At 37.0% G+C, this 20638-nt stretch overlaps 2 protein-coding genes across 7 annotated transcripts in view; both read right to left on the minus strand.

Annotated features, from left to right (window-relative positions):
* Positions 1–1734: 1734 nt before the first annotated feature.
* On the minus strand, positions 1735–5010 carry FABP2 (fatty acid binding protein 2). Its single transcript, XM_054202123.1, has 4 exons — positions 4718–5010; positions 3856–4028; positions 3169–3276; positions 1735–2193 (listed from the first exon to the last, which is right to left on the minus strand). The coding sequence occupies exons 1-4, from the start codon at positions 4782–4784 to the stop codon at positions 2143–2145; spliced, it is 399 nt and encodes a 132-aa protein (XP_054058098.1). The 5' UTR covers positions 4785–5010; the 3' UTR covers positions 1735–2142.
* A 6580-nt stretch (positions 5011–11590) lies between these two features.
* The window catches only part of PDE5A (phosphodiesterase 5A), a 128620-nt gene continuing 119572 nt past the window's right edge, over positions 11591–20638 (minus strand). For all 6 annotated transcript variants that reach the window (XM_054202116.1, XM_054202115.1, XM_054202114.1 and 3 more), the window contains 2 exons: positions 20405–20488; positions 11591–16996 (listed from right to left, as the gene is read on the minus strand). In XM_054202116.1, the coding sequence (XP_054058091.1) occupies positions 16859–16996; positions 20405–20488 (222 nt within the window). In that variant the 3' untranslated portion in view covers positions 11591–16858. The remainder of the gene's footprint in view (positions 16997–20404; positions 20489–20638) is intronic.

The following is a 20638-nucleotide window of genomic DNA, read 5'->3' on the forward strand; positions in this document are numbered from 1 at the left end:
TATTGGAGACTGAGTCTTTAAAGATTTTTCCGTATTTTTTTAAGTACAGCTGCTGACCACATTTGTCTGCAGTATTTGGAGTTGTTAAATACTTTTGAGCTCTCATCTTTTTCATTTTCTTTTTTTTTTTCTTTTTTTAATAAATAAATACCAGATTACTTTTCATGTTGTGGCCTTGTATGTAATCCAGAATTAACTAAAACAATTTCTCAAATATTTGACAAAAAACGTATGCTACTGGTTATTGCGGCCAATGAATGACACAAATCTGGGCTGGGTGTGGCGGAGGTAAATGCATTGACACCAGGTGAGGGCTAGAGTTTGACTGTCTGAACCAAAAGGATGCAAGACTTAAAGGGTCAGCATACTCAGGGAAGAAAGAGAGAATACGTTCAGAAACATAATACAGCTTTCATTCCAGCCAGTAAAGTCTCTAAAAGAAATAAAATGGGATTTTCCAGTTTCCTGAAACCTTTGATGTGTAATTGTTAATACACTCTTATGCAGTTTAGAAGCAATAATGACATGCAGCTGATAGCAAAGGTCAAACTCTATAACAGCACTTTGGTGGTTAGGGTTTTGTCTTTACAGTTTAGTCTGCTTTTTCAGTGCACATAGCTTGACTGAAAGAATCTGTCATACAGCTTATTGCAAGCCATTCGTCTTTATCCCTCTCTCTTTAAAAGACTTTAGTAGCTACGCAAAATAGCCTAGAGATAGACAGAATTATGTAATAGTGTGGTTTCCAGATTTGAGGCCCTTGTTTTTATTTGGTAGTTTGTTTTTGTGGTTTTTTTTTCATAGCTTTGCTTTTCAGCTTTACATCTCTTTGTAATTGAAAACTGAAAGACTGCTTAAAATAGTATTCTCTTCATTGCAATATATGTGGTATGTCTAACCACTGAAAGATGATTATGTGAAAAATATCTGCACTGGAAGTTGCATACAATTGATATCTGGGGGAGGAAATCCAAATTCGTACAGAAGGGTGATCTATGCCGTTCCTAACTCGAATACTGTGGCGTCATGAGGGCATTTTGGCAGTAGAGGGAGCTATGAGACCCCGAAGACCACAAAAATATAGGCTGAGAGGATTCGGTTGTAAAAATACCTGAAGGAAAAGATGGTTTTCTTTTTTATTCGTTTATGGCCAGCAAAAAGAAAGTCAAGGGGAGCCAAGAAAACAGGGCAGTAAATTTTGCAAGGTACTTTAAAAACAGTTTTTCTGCGACCCTTAAGAAACAGCACAACTCAAGGCAGGTGAGACTGGGTTGAAAATAACACTTACAGACTGGACAACACGAGCGGAACGGGGTGCGTATTTGTCACCCATCAGAAACACGTGTCTGAAGTCAACATAGTCTTAAATCATTCTTTATCTTGTCAAAGACACCTTCAATGTTTTTATTCTTGTCCTGAAAGAAACTCACTCAGAGCCTGCTAACACTCTGCCTGGCACAGAATGATTTGAACCCCTAATAAATTGAAACAACTCAAAATCTGCATGCTTAAAAGCATGGTCATGCTTTTAGAAACAAATAAAATGAAGTTACTTTATGCGAGATGCCTGCATATCACCAGTGTGCGCTTTATAGTATTCCTATTGATACGAGCGAAGTATCAGTGGAATATCATTTAAGTCCTCCAAGTGAGCTGTATTATCACCCCATATTTCATCTTTTTTCCATATTTATATTTACATAGAAGAGTCTTAGAGACTTGGGTGTTGTCAGGTTTATTGCAGGTTTTACCATCCTTATTACACAATATTCAGTCCACAGAGAAACTGCGTATCTATAAATATTATGGTAAGGAAGCGAAGTTGCCCAACGAGAACCAGTGGAAAAAATATTTAAGTTCTGCTTATAGAAAATAATTTCTGCAGCCTTTTACAGTACGGCACTCGGGTAATACAAATAACATTTTAGCATTTCTATCAAATTGTAATCGGATTTTTTTTTTTTTTTTATTCAAGGCAAAACAGTGAACATAGGAACTAGCCTGTGTTTTCAACAGGGCTAAGAAATTGCAGTTTAGGAGGTGCTGTGAGGGGATTAAAAAAAAAAAAAAGGCAGAGGATATGTAGAAAAATGGTCTTTTTTTCATTGGTTTTTGATTCTGGTGTGGTTCTGGGTAAAGTACTCAGCCCCTCTTGAAGATTCTCTTGGCTTCAACTCCTTCATATACGTAGGTCTGTTAAGAAAGTAAGCAGAAAAATCAGTGGCTGCTATTCCCAAGTTTAATTTCACAGATGCTATTGAGAGATGGTCTACGGTGATATAATTAATTGTGACTGGTAGCTGTGTGGGGCCTACCATCCCTTGTGCAGGCTCTGAGGAAAGGAATGTAAGGAAAGCAGCCTGTTGTCAATAGGCATAAGTTTTCTACGCAGACATTTGAACCACCACAGGACAATTTTGGGAGCCTTCAGAAAAATCCCAAAGTGTTGAAGTGCCATATTTCCAATATCACTACTTAACAAGTTTCATCTATCTGACTGCTTTTATTAGAAGTGTGAAGAAGCACTGAAGGGTCAGACTTGCATGTTTTTGATGGCTCAAATCTCACACCTGTCCATAACGTTGGTGTTTTTTTTTTATATATTCTTTTAAGGAGCTTGTGACCCACTAGTGGAGAGGATCTCAAAACATTACAGTTCAGTTTCTGGCTTTGCTGCAGAGCTGTGAAACATTTCCCTTTTGTCTCAAACTTACCCTCTGTGCCGTCATTCCTGCCCCAGCCCCAAACTTTGTTCTAAAAGGGGATTTATCAGCTATTGACAGCACTGCCCTGTAGTAAGCTCCTGTGGTAAGGAGGCTTTTACAAGGCGGACACTTGGAAAAGGGCCTTCAGTCAGAACACATCTGTATATAATATATAACACACATAATGTATATATAGCTATCTCTCTAAGTATATATCTCTTCTGTATACAGCTTGTATTCACAGGCTTCAGAATGCATTGATAAGATACAGTTCACATGGGTAGAAAAATGTAAAAATCACAGGTTGCGAGTTTTATTTTAGTGTTGAATTTTGATAGATTACTTGAGAATTTTTGCTAATGATAAATGAGGTTATTTGGCTTGAAGAAAATATTTGCTACTTTCAGAAATTTTTTTAGTTAATTATATTGTAAAGTTATATGTAAGTGACTTTTTAACTCACCTGAACAAGTTCATCACCTATGATTTCTCTGTATGCTGTGAGTACTTTTCCATTATCTTTTCTGGTAAATGTTCCTACCAGTTTGTTTCCTTCCATGTTCCAAGCGCCCTATAATGGGAAAAAAAACCCTAAATGTTTTGCAATAGATATGACAACGATTTGATTTAAAGACTCCAGGAATGCTTAAAATTGAGAAGAGATTAAACCAGTGTAATAGTGCTTTTTTGGACATTGATGGAAAGGCTTCAAAAATGAAATTTGAATAAAACCACTATTTTATTTAAGTGCATAATAGTCAAGCTAGATTTTTTTGAGCTCAGTACACCTTATTTTAATTAATTGTATCAACAAAGTAATTTTTTATAAATACCCACTCTGCACTCTAGGTGGTGTACTTGAGTATTATAAGAAGTAAAATTGCTATTGCCTGGATTTCATGGTGTGAAAATTGCGACATGCTCTGCTTTTTGGGCACTCTGTGAAACCCTGAGTTTCACAGTACGGTGTTGAACCATTAACAGTTAAGACTATGTTGTGGTTTTGTATGTAAGCTGCAAGCATTCCTGAACAGTCACACTTTAAAAGTAAAATTTAAATTAAGCACTAGGAAGACAAATCATTCATCTTGAACCTGTACTTCATAAAGTTATCATACCAAAAAATGTAATTATATAGAAAGTCTCTTACAGTAAGTTCAGTCCCATCAGCCAGACTGTACTCAAAATTGACTCCCAGATTGAATTCAATATCTACGGTACGGAAGTTGCTGGATTCTTTGACAGTAAATTTGTTTCCATCTTGTTGAATAGTGATCTTCAGATTATCGTGGGCTCCTAACTTTCTTTTCATTATGTTAACACCTAGAAAAATCAATTAACGTTAATCAGAAAAAAAACCCTAGAGCATCATGTCTGTTTCTTTTTAGTCATTTTTATGTGGTTAAGTGAGCTTATTCCAGCATTCTGACCCAAATTTTTTTATTTTTCACTTTTTATTGAGGCTATATTCACCAGTAGAGATATATTACAAAGCACTATCCAACTGGAACGGTTATGTTTATATCTGTATAACGCACAGTTTGTACAAACTTACAGTAAGTATCAGGATGTTAAAATTACTTGATTCATGTTTTTATAAAATTGAAGAATTACGATTGACTCCTTGTGTAATTTTTAAACTAGTTTCATGTTGTCAAAATAATATTCTTGCTATAGAATTCTGCTTAAAGTTTATCATTCAAATTCTCTGAGCCTTTTCCTCAAATGTAGACTTCGAGATTCTTTCTTCTGCTGGAAATAAATCTGCTGGAATGATTTAAATTGCTTAAGATTAACATAATGTAATTAAAATCAGAACATTTTTCAGTGTCTTCCCTGCCCCCCCCAAGCCCTTGGAATCTTTTGGATATAAATGCAGTACACTATGCAAGGGCAGAGCAGCAAACAGCAAAAGGGCAGGCTAGCCAGAAGGTAGTTCACAGACAGCTCGAGTTTGTATTCAGCCATAGTGGTATTATTCTTGTAGAAAGCATTAGAAAAGTAAGACTTACCCATCACCTCCATGAACTTTTCATAGTTTTCATTTTTTTCTACTTTCCAAGTACCATTAAATGCCATGTTTCGGTCTGTAGGAGGACTGTTCTGAAGTAACAGGTCTCTGCAAAGAGAATTTATGTACTGGCTTATCTTGAAAGCAATTTACAGGATGATGTGGCTGACTAAAGCTCAACTGATGCATTGATCTTTTCAAGGAGAAGTTTACTGTAGTTTAATAAAATTTCCAGTTGTAACCACAGTTCTTGCTGAATCTTTCCCTTATTGCCCCCAAATCGTGACAGTATCTTTATTGCTCATCTTAGTAAAGAATTGCTAATGCATTCATTTTATTCACCATGTTTGAGTTGTAGTAAAAATCAGCTATCTAGTGAAAGCAATAATTAGACTTAAGAAAATTTCTTGACATTTTCTGTCTCTCTTGTATCTTCATGCTTGTGGGAGAGTCTTTGTGCAACTGGAGGAACTATATTTATGCAACAAACCAAACAAAAATCTGTACTTTGTCTTTTATAATTTGGTAGAGATCTGGTCTGCTCAACATAATAAGCACGGGGCAGAGGATTTACTGAATGTCTGCATGTTGTTTCAGAAACCTATCCACTTGCTTCTTGGCTAGTGCTGAGCTGTGAAAACTGGGATGATATTCTGTATTCGTGTGCTCACTTTTTAATATGTAGTTAAAATTCTGAGCAGTTTCTGCAAATTTTCTTCATTATAACACATTCAGTGAATGCTACGTGCATCTAATCCATTCCTACAACAGAAAAAGATGAGCAGCCAAGTCAATTTACTTGATGCTGTTGATTTCCACAGGTCCCAGATTTTTTCTGTTCAAGGATAATGCAGAAGGTGAGTCTTCCCTGACTTAACTGCTGCTTCCCCCACTCCCCTTCCCCTCTAATTGGTGCTACTTGAAACTGAGCAAAACTGTTGACCCAGCTTTTGTCTTTACCAAGTTTAGGGTTATAATTCTTCTCTTCACATGGATGGCATCAGCTTTGCTATGTGTTATCTTCAAAAAGTAAATGTAAATCCTGAATGCCCAATTGGGTTTTGCTTAGCACACAGGCAATGGATTGTACTCTACTTACCAAATTTTAACATCTTAGAAATGAGAGCTAAGAAGAAGCAGAGCCTGCCGCTCTTCTTGTTCTAGCTACCTGGTCTTTCCTCTTCCTACCTCTTATATTCCCGTCTTGCAGGGTAAAGAAGCCTGACAGATGGAAAGTGTTCCAGCTGTTTACTCTTAATGGCGGTGAGGAATGTACCTCACAATATCTATTTAACACCACCATTTAGGTCTTATTATGTAGTTTTTACATGCAGTTTCTTCCCACGTTTTCATGCAGTTTTTCATCACCTTGGCTTACAAAAAAGGTCTAAAATAAAATTTGCAAAGAGGTAGGCATAGTTTTTGGAGAAAAAAAACCACCCTTCCTCTATATAAATACAAGAATTCCAGAATTAACTTCTTTTGTGGAGGACAAAATTGAAATGCCGCATCAGACTGTGAACTGGAGCATTGTCAGGTACGGGCAAGGCATTTGACTTAGGGAAGTATAGACATGCTAGTCCCTGTAATTGGAACTGGGTAAAAATCATCTAACTATAAGATGGAAGGTGAGTAGTTGTGCTAGCATGATGCCGAATCCAAACTCAGTGTCTCAAAAAGTGTCATAACCCATGCCCAGTGCTATGCCAGTCATGGATGCCCATCTTACCCTTCAGCCAGCTCAGAAAACGGGCAAAATGACTTTCTGTTAGAGTCAGATTATCTCTTTTTATTGCATTGGTGTGTATCTTGACCTTTGTAGTCATCATTGTCAATCTATGTTATTTATTTAGTATATATACCTAGTCAAAAATACTTGGTGTCTGATTATAGTTCATCCAATTTATTGTTGCTTAACAAAATCATTAACTCTCTTTACAGTCTCTGCAGAAAGGTTCTTTCTGACAGGGGTGTAGTGCAACTTTTGAACGATTTCTGTTGTATCCAGTAGGAAATTAAGGCCTGAAAGAATGTGAATTATTCACATTCTTTCAGGCATATACGAAATCTAACAAATATGAAAGCATTTCAAGAAAGCTTTTTTACTTTTTAGCTGGGTTCCGCATTCTCTCCAAGGACCTGCTGATTCATTTCATTTAAGAAATGCTAAGGTATCTGAAGTTGTGTTTATATATTTAAACAAAACTGTTACTGATTACTTTCCTCATTTGAATCCAGTCTGTTTTCTTAACCTCTGAAAAAATAACGCAGAGTATTGACATTCTGCAGGTTAATTATGAATTTCTACATCAAACTTACTTCAGCAGTTTTTCTGAACGTTAAAAAAGGGGGAGAGTCTTCTGGAGTGAGTCTTCAACTAAGAGGAAGATCTCTCAGATGTGCTTTTCCAGTCAGCTGTCTCACAACTTGCCTTTCCCCCCTTGTGATTCTTTGGTCTCCCTCAGAAGTCAGGCTAACCAGCCAACTCCAAACCTTTTCACCGTCGAGCAGCAAGTAGCTGGGTCCTGAATTTCACATCGAAGCTTGTTGCTCCATCTCTGTCTCATTTTTCCCTTCCTTAACGTTTCTTTTTACTGGGCAAGAATCCTTAGAATCCTGTTCAGATCAGTCCCACAGATCTGTCAGTTAAGTAAGAATCTCCACAGGTGGTCAATATTTACGAGTTTCATGGTGTCTCTACGTTGGTACAGTGCTGACAGCATAAAGAACTGTTCTCTGAGGTCTGATGGACTGTCACTGCTAGAACAAGCACCCACCTTTTTAGTCTCTCACAATTTACATGAGTTACTTGGGACTATTAATGCACTAAAACCTGACTTCAGTTTTCTTACATATACTAGAATCATAGGATGTATACTTTATTCAGAGTTTGAGTTCCTATAAAAGCTGAGTTTCCTTTTAAAATTATAATTAAAATTGGTTTTATAGGTATTTAATGTTGGAATATTCCACCACCTTTTCCCTTCTTCTGTCTACCTCTTCCTTGTGTGGTTTTCAAAACTGCAATTTTTGCTTAGATGGTGCATTGAAAAACTTGGGTTTTAGTATTGCTGGTTGCGTGAAAGTCATAAAAGCTAAGGATGTATATTCTTGGCTTCGTGGCTTTCCTCAAGGTGCCAGCTGCAAAACACTGAATGAAAGTGGACAAACTTATTAACTTTGAAGTTTGATCTTTAAATGAGGTGGATGGAGACAAATTATTAACTTATATGGTCATGCCAATCTCATCATGCCAGTCCGTGATAATCATACCAACCTGTATTATGATGGTAATCAACAATGAGGTTCCAAAGATCAGGGTGACAAAAATGCTTTTGCAATGGGTAATATTCATCTATCCTATTTATTGTTTTGTGGCTTGATTTCGAGTTGTTCTGCCTAAAATTAACTAGGACAGTAGAACTCGGCTTTGCCATGGAGTGGTAATGGCTTGGTGCCAGCATAAACCTAATATACTTAAGTAAATATTATAATATTATATATTATGAAAAAGATGAATCTCTGTTTTAACAATGTAGATTAACTGGTTTCTGTCAGGTAGTTGTGAACTGATTTGGCAGGGTTTATGTATGTTTTCTATTGCATGATTCTTCTATGTGACTTGGGATGGATTGCAAAGATTGTTGGGCACTTATGTCACGTAAGGGCCCCTGGATCCCTTATTGTGAAGTTTACTAACCATTTAAACCACAATACTCAAATTCATATCGATATGGTAAATAGATGATGCCGTGCCAGTAAAGCCAACTTTAGCATAACTTTGGGTGGCTTAGCCATAAGCTCGATGGAGCCTAACTAATGCCGTCTCTTGGATGAATAATTTCAAAGTACATGTTGCAATTGGACGTTGTATTGCAGCCAGATTAGATCATACTTGAGCTAGATTTTCCTACTCCAGCTGCCTGTTTGCTAAATTTCTGGGTTTATTTTTGTTCAAGGGGAATCTCCTGGATGCTGCTAATGTGCAAGCTGTTCAACATGAAGATTCAACATTTGAAGATTACTTAGAAATTTCCAGTGAGTATAGATCCATTTGTCTGATTAGTTAGTAGTGGCTGTGGATCATAAAACTTTACTTTTAAGCGTCTGTAGACACTCTTTTTTAATTTATTTGTAATGGTGCTGATCCACAAAGTGCTGGATGTTTTTGAGAATTGATTATTGGAGAGAACTGAAGGGCACGAGCTAATAAGCTCCAGGTTAAAAAAAATCTAGATGCAAAATGCAGGATTTTCTTGAAGCAGTAACAACTCTGGTGTTTACTTCATCCATTACTGCATGGTAAAATGAATCCTAGGATTACCTAGAACAGTTGAATCAGGCCTAGTTTCAATGAAAAGAGGGTGACAGTGAACAATTGCCAATAAAAATTGTGTGCTTTTCCAGTAAAGGTTGTATGAATCTCTGAGTATTAATGCCATTTGTCACTTGTCACATAGAGACTGATATGTCAGTTGTCCCCTAGGGCTTTGTGTCAGGCTTATCTAAGGTATTTCAATGTATATATTAATAATATTTTCCTGTATTTTCCAGGCAAATACTTAGTAGCAGGCAAATTTAGGGAAGTAGTTTCTTTTTGTTCAGAATATGAAATGTGATCGAAGGGTGGGGTTAAGTCCAGTGAGCTAACAATGTACGGTATTGAAAGTCTGCATCAGTCTCTTCAGTTTTTCCAAAATTTGAACTGGACTTTTAGTTCATTTCAACATAGCTATCTGCTGATCGTACACTTTTGCTTTTGATAATGATATAGCTCCAAACTCCACCAAAGATTATTGTGATTATCTGGATTAGTGGCTTGAATCTAATCTCATCTGTAAAACAGTGAGCTTCAGAGTTCTTCTGAGCTCAGCATAATAACAAGAGAGCACCCTATATGGCTCAGATATTTAAATATTTGTATCTCCAAAAGGAAAAGATGGCTTTAAGACAAAACATTATTTTCTTAATGTCTGATGTAAAAGCAGAATGTACACCCGGATCCTGATTCTGTTTCCATCTCAGAAATGGACTTTCTATGTGACCTTGATCAAATTAACCGCTCTACTTATCAGTAAAATTAACTTCCTTTCCACTAAAAAGACGTATATATGATAAAATAAATTGCCAGTGACTTGACTAACTACTACAAAAAAGGATTCTGAAGAAATGCCTGTATGTGATTGTATCACGTGTAAACTAGTGGTATGATTTAACCACGGGTTTTACTCACGGTTTTTGTTAAAGATCTTTGATGATGTTAAGCGAAAGTAACCTGTGTAAAGTACGATCTATTTATCAGCCATGACGAACCACTGGTGGGCAGTAGCAGGCTATGGCTGAATTGATTATCCTCGTATTTCAGCAGGAAAGAGGATTTTATCTTTACTTGATAGTACAGATACAGAACAGAAAATAATACAGCTGTTTGGAGAACAATTCAATCTCTCAGGAAATGTAAAAATAAATTTCCATGTTAAATAAAATAAAATTCTCTATCAGCTCTGGAATAATGGGGGGAAAACATGAATCCAGGTATATCAAGAAATTCTGAATTGTAAATACTGAAGTGAAAATTTACTTTGTTTATAACTTGTGGTATTTTTCAACTGAAATTGAATTTCTAAAGTTCTGTGCGTGCTAAGAAATGCTACTCTCCCCTGAAGGGCTGAAAAACTCAATGGTTGTCAGATTCCCTAAATTTAGATCCTAAAGCTTACTACCATAACAAACTCACACCTTTGAATTATTTCCAAAAAATCTTAAAGGGTGACATTTCACAGGAATGTGAAATGCATGTCAGCAATAGCGGTCACCGCTGTTACTAAAAATACGGCTGGAGGAAGACGCTATTGTCTTTTCTGTTTGTTAAAACGTCATCCTATTTGTGCAAGATGTGAAAGACCGAGTGCAATATTCTCTTTCACCTCTTCAATAAAAATGCCCTCGTTCAAGGTTATATTCTTTTCTGGGCTGGGTAAGAAATGTATTCCGGTAGTCCTGTTGAAAACTGCGCCGCTTCTCAGAAATGAATTCAAACATTCAGTAGGCCAGCAACAACTAAGCGGGAGCATGACTAGGTTGGTGAGCGGGATGGAAAGACTGTAGTCCCAACAGCAAATGGTTACTTGATATATGTAGATATACATAGGCCGTTGTTCAGTTGCACTCGTAAATTGCCGTTGGTTCAATCAAACGGTGCTTGTGTTTTGTGCTGAGCTAAATCTGTCCCTTCATAACTTTTTGAATGAGACTGTTGTTTGACAAGGATGCACATACTTCTTGGTTTTGCCTAGAGCTAAAAAAAGTCAAGCCAGAAGTGTTGCTGTGGAGAACCTCATAGGCAAAGAACAGAAATTGCCAAGAAGCCCACTGGTCTAGAATTACCTCTAGGATCAGCAGTTCGCATATGATGAGGCTTTTGTTGTCAAAAATAATTTTTTCACCGTTTTGTTTGAAGTCACTGGGTTGATTGTTACTGTCTCTCTTACATGCTCCCCCAGGAATTGATATCTGGGGGCAGAGGAGGAGGATGGATCTGTATAACAGTTGTATTTGCTGGTTCTAGTTAGCCAATAAACAAACTGGTTTCTCACAGCTCCTAGTAAGTGTAGCTGCAGTGCTCTCTAGTGGTTAGTAGCAGTGAATTATTTTTTGCGGTTTTGAAACGAGAAGTACTTTACCACTGGCTCATCTCAGTAGTACTTATGTTGCAAGTATCTTGATATTAATAGTGAAGTTTTTCTCTTCAGGATTTCTAGGACCTAGAGAAGCTATTATAAAATATAAATTAACAGAGGCAATGATTTGAATCAGGGAACAATGAGGTGTTGAAAATTCAACCTTAATAATATTAATTAACAAACAGTAAAATTTGACATCGTCCTTTTTATTTTAAAAAGCATGAAAACAGTACAAAGAGAGGAATGAGGAAATAAGTAATAAGGAGCAGTCTGACCATAGAAAATAACCTGACTCTATATTCTCTATCAGCTGTACAGTAAGTAGGACTAATGATTCTCTTAAGTAATCTAACTAGTTTTACTAAGTTATAGGACAGAAGCAAGTGAGAGCACATAACATTCAGAACACTTTAATACTGCTTAAAGGCAAAACATAATATACAGAGTAACCCCCTGAACCTAGTACAAAAATACGGTGCCCAGAAACTATATCTTTGTTCAAATATTTTTAAAAGGTAAAGGAATACAAATGGACAAACTCAGTGGCTAGTGACTGTGATTAAGGTTTTTATTAAACTATCATAGAAATGTATATTAAAACTATTTACAGTGCATTTCACACTACATTCTTTCAAAGACACATGCAGGTATCTGCCATGTGAATACGTAGAGGGCTCAAATTCTAACTTCAGTTACATCTGTAAGGTACCTTGGGCATCAGCAGGAATAGCTGAATACAGCAAAGAGAAGGTGAGGCAGGTGTTACCAAGGGTTAGAGTTTGGTCCCTCTTTATAGGTAAAAAGGTGGATTTGACCCATTCTTTCACTTTCTATACAACTCAATCCAACTCCCACGGAGGTAAATGGGAATCATATAATTGACTTCAAGTGGGCATTTGAGCATGCCTTAGGCCCTGGCATGACAAGCTCGTGCTGTGAGAATTAGTGGAAACTAGCTATTATATAGCATTGTCACATAAATACACGTTTACAGTGGTACTTAGATACGAGTTTCTCTATGGAAACAAACTTGTTTATGTAAAAAATAAACTTTCCCATGCAATTTCCATTCATCTAGCAATGACAAAATATCTTGCTGTAACAATTTCCTGTATTTAGCACGTGTCACTAATTACCAGCCCAGATTCTGTGATGTTTCTCATTCCTGTGAAAGTCCAAACCAAAAAATCCAGTCCTCATTTTTTATCATACTCTGGCCAAAGTCATTTTTTTTTTTTTTATTCAAGCTCCAACGTTCAAACTTATCTTTCCAATTAGTGCAAGTCCCTGAAGAAGTAGAGCAGGGAACTGTGAAATAAAGCGGAAACCTCGTGGAATGTAAACTGCATGTGATTTGACATGAAGAACAAACTACATGAGTATCACAGAGACAAGACTCCAAACTAAAGAAATACTAAGTGTCTATAAAACCCTTAAAATGATGAATTTATTACGAGTGAGGCATTTTTTTCCATCTTCTCATGCATAACTGAAAGGGGCACTAACCAGATCCCTCGGGTAACATCCCCTAGTTTTAAGGGGCTAGATCTGACTCGTTGTAATCTTTCTGTACTATGGGTTGGAAAATGAGTTACCGAGTAATTTTGAAAAAATCTTATATATGAATTAGATGGTGTTCAGATGGTCAGTTCATGCCACTGCCAGATAAAATGCATTGGGCTGGAGTTCAAAAGTTTATCTTTACATGCATGCTATTGTCAGAGGGTGATGCATAAAATCAGGCTTCACTCCTCTCTTCTGAAGAGAGATCAGCTGGTCATCAATGGAATAGATTATTCACTTTTATCACCAGTCCACTTGTACTTTTATTTTGTGAAGATATGAGAGTAATCTGCTCTTAACTTTAAACCGCTAATTAAAAATCAGTACCATCTCCAAAATCAATATTACATTATTTTCCCCTCCTTTCTTTTATTGTCCGGGATAATAGAAAACCTAGAAATTCTACAGCTAATACCGGACATGGGATTAACTTGTTGGAAAAGAAGTACTACCTACAGCTTAAGAGCCTCACTCTTATTTTTAATTAGAAGAGGTAGGGTACTCATTCATTTTGTATGTGTTAATACATACATCAAATAATTTTTTCAGAAGGGGAACAAACCCAGAAAGAACAGTGAACTTTAAGCATTAAATTGTGCTGTGGAGTGACTTTAAAGGAAAATATGCCAACGTCTGAGAACAAGTAGGATACTAACTTAGATGTCTTCATTGAGACAAGTATTAAAAATTAGTGGGACAAATTCTGTACCCAGAAACTTAAATATCAAATTTCACAATGCTTTAATGGACTTAAGACTCAACTGACAAAGTGATAAACTCCATTTCAGCTTGTTTCTTGAATAATCCACGCGGATTGCTTGAGCTAGACAATAGCTGGGGATACTATGTTTGAGACCAGACTAAAATTACTAGATACACAACTCATGATGAAATTAACGGCAGCTGCCTGGCTGTAATCCACTAACTGGGTTTTGAAAATGTTGAATTCTGAAGGTGACAAACTTCAGGCAGAAAATAGCCTGGCTTTTTTTTCACATTGTCACTTATCACCACTATGAAAGGAACGAGCAATTTCTGCTAACAGTTCACACAAAGCTATGACACAAAACCAGCACGTTCTGACTGTGCCTTCAGGCAGAATAAAACACTTACTTTATAAACAATTTGATCACTCTGAAATTTCATGAAGTACAGTAATCTACGCTTTTAAGGTTCTTAAGGGTTTGGTTTTATAGAATATATACAGATACGGGTGTATTATGACATTTAAATGGTTTATTTACTAGGAACTGTATTTCTATGTGTGTTCCAATCTTTGCAGTGGAAGAGATTCTGTGCAATAAATGTGTACGGATATGTAATTAAATATATGCTCATACTGTATAACTGTGTTCATTTTAAGTCAACCTTTGCAAAAATGCAATATCACGTCCATTTTTTTTGTCAAGGTATGAATCCAGCACTCCTTTGTAGTAGTTACAAATTTATGTCATAGTAAAGCTTTGCTGAGCACACAATATAGCAAAGAAATACTGGGATCTTACGTAAATGATATGTCATTACACACTGTAATATCATCATAGTTGATTTGCTGTTTTGTCGCCTTGAATTACTAGTCTCAACCATACTAGCAAGAATACACCTTTATATACATATACTTTATTCATATTTATATTAAATATGTATCTCATCAGTTAGTGTAATAATTATATTTCCATATCTCAAGCATTCAAGGAAAAGAATATACAAGGGCTACGCAAATCTTCAAGCAAAGTTTCCTATTTATCAAAAAATACCTAAAAACTTTTTTTGGGGGGGAAGGAGGTGTTGGCTGAGCAGGCTGCTGTAATTTTTCTGCATAGCTACAACATACTACGTACGTATATTGTACTGTGTATGCATATAAATACACATGTGGAGCACTGCATAACAGTAGCCCTGGAATTCTTAATTATTGTTGAATTCCATACTTCTTTTGAAAATCTGGGAAAAAAAAACCCGGGTAAATACTTTTGCAGAAAAATGTTTTCAAATTCAGCTGCAGTAATATATTATTGGTAGTCATTAGAGAAGTTTGAGAGAGGATTTAATTAGTGAAAAATAATTTAGGTTAGCAGAAATGCTGCAGACTATCAGAATACCTTATTCTACATTTTAAAACCAATCAACTATGAAACTTAGTATCGTCAGATGTTTTGAAACATTTGCTTCATCTTTTGTTAGCTGCTGGTATAGCTTATCTAAATGCAGAGACTGATAAAAAGAGGTTGTTTTCACTGTCTCTCTCACCAGCTTTTACAAGGAGGGATTGATAGTCTCCTGGGAAGAAGAATTTATTGCAGTTTCCAACTAGAATTTTCTGGATTACTGTGATAGAAATAAATTCCCACACTTGAAAGTACAATCCCAAATGTATTACTTTTGCCTAATAATATTGCTGATTTTAACTGAAAAATCATTACTACAGATTAAAAAAAACCCAACGTTTTCTGTGTCTCTGTGCAGCCAAAGTTACACCTGCTGCTGACCAATCTTAGGTTGCTGACACTGATCTCCTAATCCTGCCTACCCAAAGAGTAGTACTCTCTTTTTATTACTCTTTTGGGGTTTATCTAATGGGTATTTTTTCTTGAATAAGTTCCCCATTTAAAACAATTTTTATGAGTCATCTTCATTTAAATAAAATACCAATGTTGCTTTTTTTACTAGTGCAAGTTATTTCATTTCGTACTTTTCTGAACGTTAATGCCTCATATACAAATGGCAAATCCCTGTAGCATTCTCGGCTATTCTTGCTTTCAGTATTCTTTTTTCCTATTCTTTTAAGACATTGTGATTAGTCATTGTTAACAGTAACTAATGCTAAAAATTATTTTTAAAAGATGTTAACATAAAACTCTCTTCAAAGTGGTCATAGCCATTTCATAATAGCACTGGCCTAACGAATCAGTGATTGATAGTCACCAGAAGCGTGCCATTCCTGCATCGTTCTGACTCAGATTTTCATCTCTTGCTCTTGCAGTCACATTCTCCTCTACTCTTCCTGCCCGTGATTCAGTCTGTTGGTTGTGATGATGTTAAATTCAACTGCCAAATGAAGTTAAAACCAGCATATAAAAATAATCCTGTTTAGTTTACATTTCTCTATGTGCTTTGTGCATCTTTCTATGGGAGTCATTCTTCCATGGCAGCCTGTCAGTTATGTTGTGACTTTTCATCAATCTTAAAGCAGTTTCCATTACTCATGGATAATTATGAGACTTCTACCACAAAACTCATAAGACCCCCATTGTCTGGTACTTCACAGGGTTTTTAAAAATTTCTCCAAACGTAAGACATCTGCTAAGACGTTCCTCTAATATTAAAACAACTACTGGGTGCACAGATTGTGGGGCTTTTTCACTTCAAAGCCCAGTTCTGTCTCCTGAATGAGGTTAGCATAGTATATGCTGGATTAGGCTCCCCAGAGTTAGTCCCAATCTTTCCTCCGAACCTCTGGGAAGAGAACAAGCAAGACCGCTCATTATTTTTATAACATAACAAACACAGCAAGACTGGAAGAGGAACAAAGGTGCGAAATGCAGTAGTCTTTAAGATACTGGCCACAACATGATCGCTAAACAACTATATACATCTATAAAGTAATAGGCTCTCGGGGACAGTCGAGTAACTGCACTCGTACCTTCTTGTGGAATAGAGTGGCAAAAACTACCCTTGCAGATCTTTTTCCACCTCAGTCAGATGTAATAAAAGAAACATACTATCTTTATATAACCTTGGCATACACATGGTCATGCTATATGTTGAAATGTGGAAAAACAATACAGCAGTGGCAAAACATAAGCCAAATTCATACAGTGTTTAGCAAAATGCAGTACTCCCCTATTACTATGTCTTCTATGTGAACTTAAGCTTGCGGTTGTTAAATCAGCATCTCAGTTCCGTTTGGCTTGATTGCTTTCTCCATTAATCAGATTCTTCTCCTGTTGTTCAGCTAAGGACTGCCATTTCTGCCTATTTTTTCTACAGCCATCCAGTAAAGGGTAGCAGGCCTCTGACACATGCGTTAGGGCCTGAAATAAATTAAGAACATGTAAAACAGATTACATTTAACAACGAAATAAGCGTTCTTAAAGATGACCGCAAGAGAGGCCAGAACGATTGAAATATGAGATCTGTCTATAATTGAAATTGGACTTGTATTTTGGACTTCGAGGAAGGCTTCCTGCTGCACATCAAACACAAACACAATTACCTGGCGCTCGTGCTGATTAGACTGAGCGGCAGTGTCCGTACGGCACTTGATACAAAGGTGGAGAAGGAACCTCAGACAATGTGCTGGATTACGCACCAGTGACCTGTCCAGTGTTCCTAGTAAAGTGCTCTGCTTGGACTTTGTTTGCATGCCAGCTCCTTTGAATGTACAGCAAGGTTGGACGTAAGGAGGACCTTGGAATGGTAATCAGACACAGAGCAGGTATAGTCAGTGTGACCATATGCAGTGGTGGGGTGTCAACTGATTCAGAGGTGTTCTTCCAGAAATATTGGAATTCAAGACAGTTAATACGTGACAGATAAATTACATTTGATACTGTTAGGAATAACTGTGACTGAGGTCAATCAAGCGTTTTTCATGATGTGGCTGTTTTACTATAGCAGAGTGAAGGAAAACTGGGTTCTGATATTTAAATATAGCATTGAAAAATAAATAGAAGAACAATTTGTAAGCAGTTTGGCAGTTTGGGATGTTTTTCTTTCTTGATGGAAGTGATGAAGATGTATCCTCACACTATGACAGTCAGCCTTTACTTGCAAAAAGGCTTCTCTTGGCTTGTGGAATGAAGTCACGCTATTCAGAAGTGTAAGGTGGGAGTTTAATGGTTCAGACGGTGCAGGACAAGAAGGAAAGCGTGTTTGAGCCCACTGATTCTGTAACTACTCTGACCGACTGCAAAGTACACAGAGAAGAATCCCGTCCCCTCTGCTGGTCACTATACAAAACATAAAATCAGTCAGAATTTCATACGGAATTCAGGTCTCATTCAAATAACATAAGGTAGCCATGTTCTAAATTCTCCTGTAAATTTAGATAGGGACCCTACTGAATTATCAGCTTGTATAAATCTTCATCATTCCTTTTGGCTTTATAGGCAGCTTCACTAGTTCCAGTAGACTTAATTGAATTATTCTTGATTTACACCACTGTAAGAAGAATGGGGCTGCCGATATCTCTTCAGTTTTCCTGTTTTATTTACCTGAATATATCTAAAAAGCATTTAAAACTGCTAAATGGTACTTTTTCAATTAAAAATTAAGAGACTGAAATACATTTATCTTATTTTTTCAGATTTCTGAACTTAAGGGGAAGACTTGTAGATCATTCAGTTGAACTTCAGTGGTTACCTAGCTAACACAAGCCACAAAACTTTAGTTCATTGGGATCTGACCTACTCCGAATAACGTGGTAAGTCACATACTTGCAGTGCTGTATTGGAAACTCTTGTCTGTTTTCATTGTGTGTCAAATTCCTGCTGACTGGATGAAAGCTAAGAAAGCAGTGAAAAGGCTGTCATTACAACCCTGTTTATCGCTTGCTTTTATAGCATTAGAACGTTGGAGAGTGAACCGTGTGCTGGTTTGTTTTCAAAGTAACATTGAACTTGTTTATATGTTTTACCATTTATTACTCATTGAAGAAAACAAAAATCTGTGTAAGCAGGTAATATCCCCTACTTGTACTCCAGTCAAAATAAACACACACTGGGTCAGCTCAGACCATATTTACCAGTACTGTTCCGGGTTTTGTCACTTCCTTATAGGCTCCCCATCCTCTTTAGTGCTCTCTGCCCCTGCAGGTAAGTCACTCTCAATTATCTGTCAAGTTAGGACACATGCTGGCATACTCTGTCTAAAGTCCCAGACACTGTCAGCCTGCTACGTGCTGTTCAGTTCAGGTCAGACTTTGAGACAAAACGACAGGTAAGAGTGAGACACTGAAAGCTGTAAGAGGCAACATGTTCTGAACAAAAAGGTGCTGTTTAGACCCCCTCCTGTGGATGTAGCATCTCCTCCTTTCTTCCCCAGTTAAAGAGAAGGGAGAAGACTCCAAACATTTGTAGGTGCTTCTGGCTGCTAACCAGGAATGGCTTTGTATTCACTGTGGCATAACAAAGCTGCAGGTACAAAGCAGGGGCACAGCAGCTAAAAATTACTCACGCACCTCATTTCCTTGCGGGAGCTACACAGGAGCTGGGTACAGTTTGGATTAGTGTCACTTGGTAATTGTTGGTGTAAGCTGCAGTGAAGATTTCAAAGTAAATAATGGAAGATTTTCTGGTCTTTTCATAAATGGAAAGGTAAAGCCTTTCCCTAACAAGAAAAAGCTATAAAAGTTCAGTCTCTGGAGCTGTGGGCATTCAAACTTGCTCAGGTGTTCTGTTCAGAGAATTTTCTGTTTGTATAGTCTGTGCATTTCCATGGATACTCAGCCCTCTTTCCATGGCCTACCTCCTATTAGAGACAAGTTTTCTGAGGTTTCCCAGCAAAGGCTGCCTTATTTTCCTGACAAACTGTTTCTGCAACACAGAAACATGTGAGTTTCAGGGGCAACAGCTAGTACCTCCCTCTCCTTCCTCCGTCCTTGTTTCCTTCCAACTGGTGGATGTGGATTCCTATTAGAAAAGTTTACTGTGAAAAATCTGTGAGGGACAAATTTGAGGAAGCACTTTGTTCCTCCCACTGGAATATTCTGAAGAGTTAGGCTATCTATTCCTCACCTTTCTTTTTCTCACCTCAGTTCCTATAAAATACTTGCTACACTCCCAACGAACAGGCTTTCACTCTAGTGCTTTACTGGTTTAAAAAAAAACAGAAATCATTATGTTTTGTTTCACACTGTATCCGAGCAAGTATCTGGTTATACAGTTTGTGACCAGGATGAGAAACATTTCGGTGAATTCTCTCATACGCTGCTGTTGTGTGTGATGAAAGAGAAAGAAGAAAATGGGATGGGAGATGCTAAACTTGGGTAATTTTCCTGTATGTAGCATATCACTTTTTGCATGAAGAATTCTGATTTCTTTAAAACTCTTAAACAACACTTTTTATCAATACACTGTATGGACAGCCTTCTATTCCTAGATAGCAAAGCGTTATTTTTTTGTGACTTTCCCTGGTGATCGTAGCAGTTCACTGGAGCTGCTGGAATCTGGGATGTAACCCAAGGATCTAACACCAAGTACATAGAACACAGCAATTACCACTAGGTTTTAAACCAGCATACCATTAATGATAAATACGAAAATAATAATTTCTTCAACTGAATAGTGAACCATATATAATATATAACCGAAACCATCTTTTGTAACTAAGGGACTAGTTTTTTATTTTATTATTATTCTCATTTTAAATCTGCATCTTTTAGAGGCTACAGCGAGCAGTTCTTGTTTTAGATATTTGCAGTTCTTTCTTAGGCACCATACCTCATACAGCTGCAAGCACACAGCATCTATGAATCCAACCTGCATGCTGGGGATTTTATTTTTCTTCTCTCTGTTCATTAGATCCTGCAGGTAAGAAGTAAACAAGCCCTGTGTTTAAATGCATTAAATAAAAAAAAGAACGAAAAAACCAAAAAGACAGGCTGGAATTAAAAAGCAGCACCTTAAAAAGCACAGCAGGTTATCAGTACGCGTGTTACAATGCAGATAATTTGA

This window comes from Rissa tridactyla, chromosome 5 (assembly GCF_028500815.1).
Source record: "Rissa tridactyla isolate bRisTri1 chromosome 5, bRisTri1.patW.cur.20221130, whole genome shotgun sequence".
NCBI lineage: Eukaryota > Metazoa > Chordata > Aves > Charadriiformes > Laridae > Rissa > Rissa tridactyla.

Excerpts from the sequence above, each read along its gene's own strand:
- FABP2 (XM_054202123.1), bottom strand. The coding sequence starts at position 4,784 with ATGGCATTTAATGGTACTTGGAAAGTAGAAAAAAATGAAAACTATGAA. Across the intron at positions 4,029-4,717 it reads AAAGTTCATGGAGGTGATGG|GTGTTAACATAATGAAAAGA; the intron begins GTAAGTCTTACT and ends TGATTTTTCTAG. Across the intron at positions 3,277-3,855 it reads CTGATGGGACTGAACTTACT|GGCGCTTGGAACATGGAAGG; the intron begins GTAAGAGACTTT and ends TTCCCATTATAG.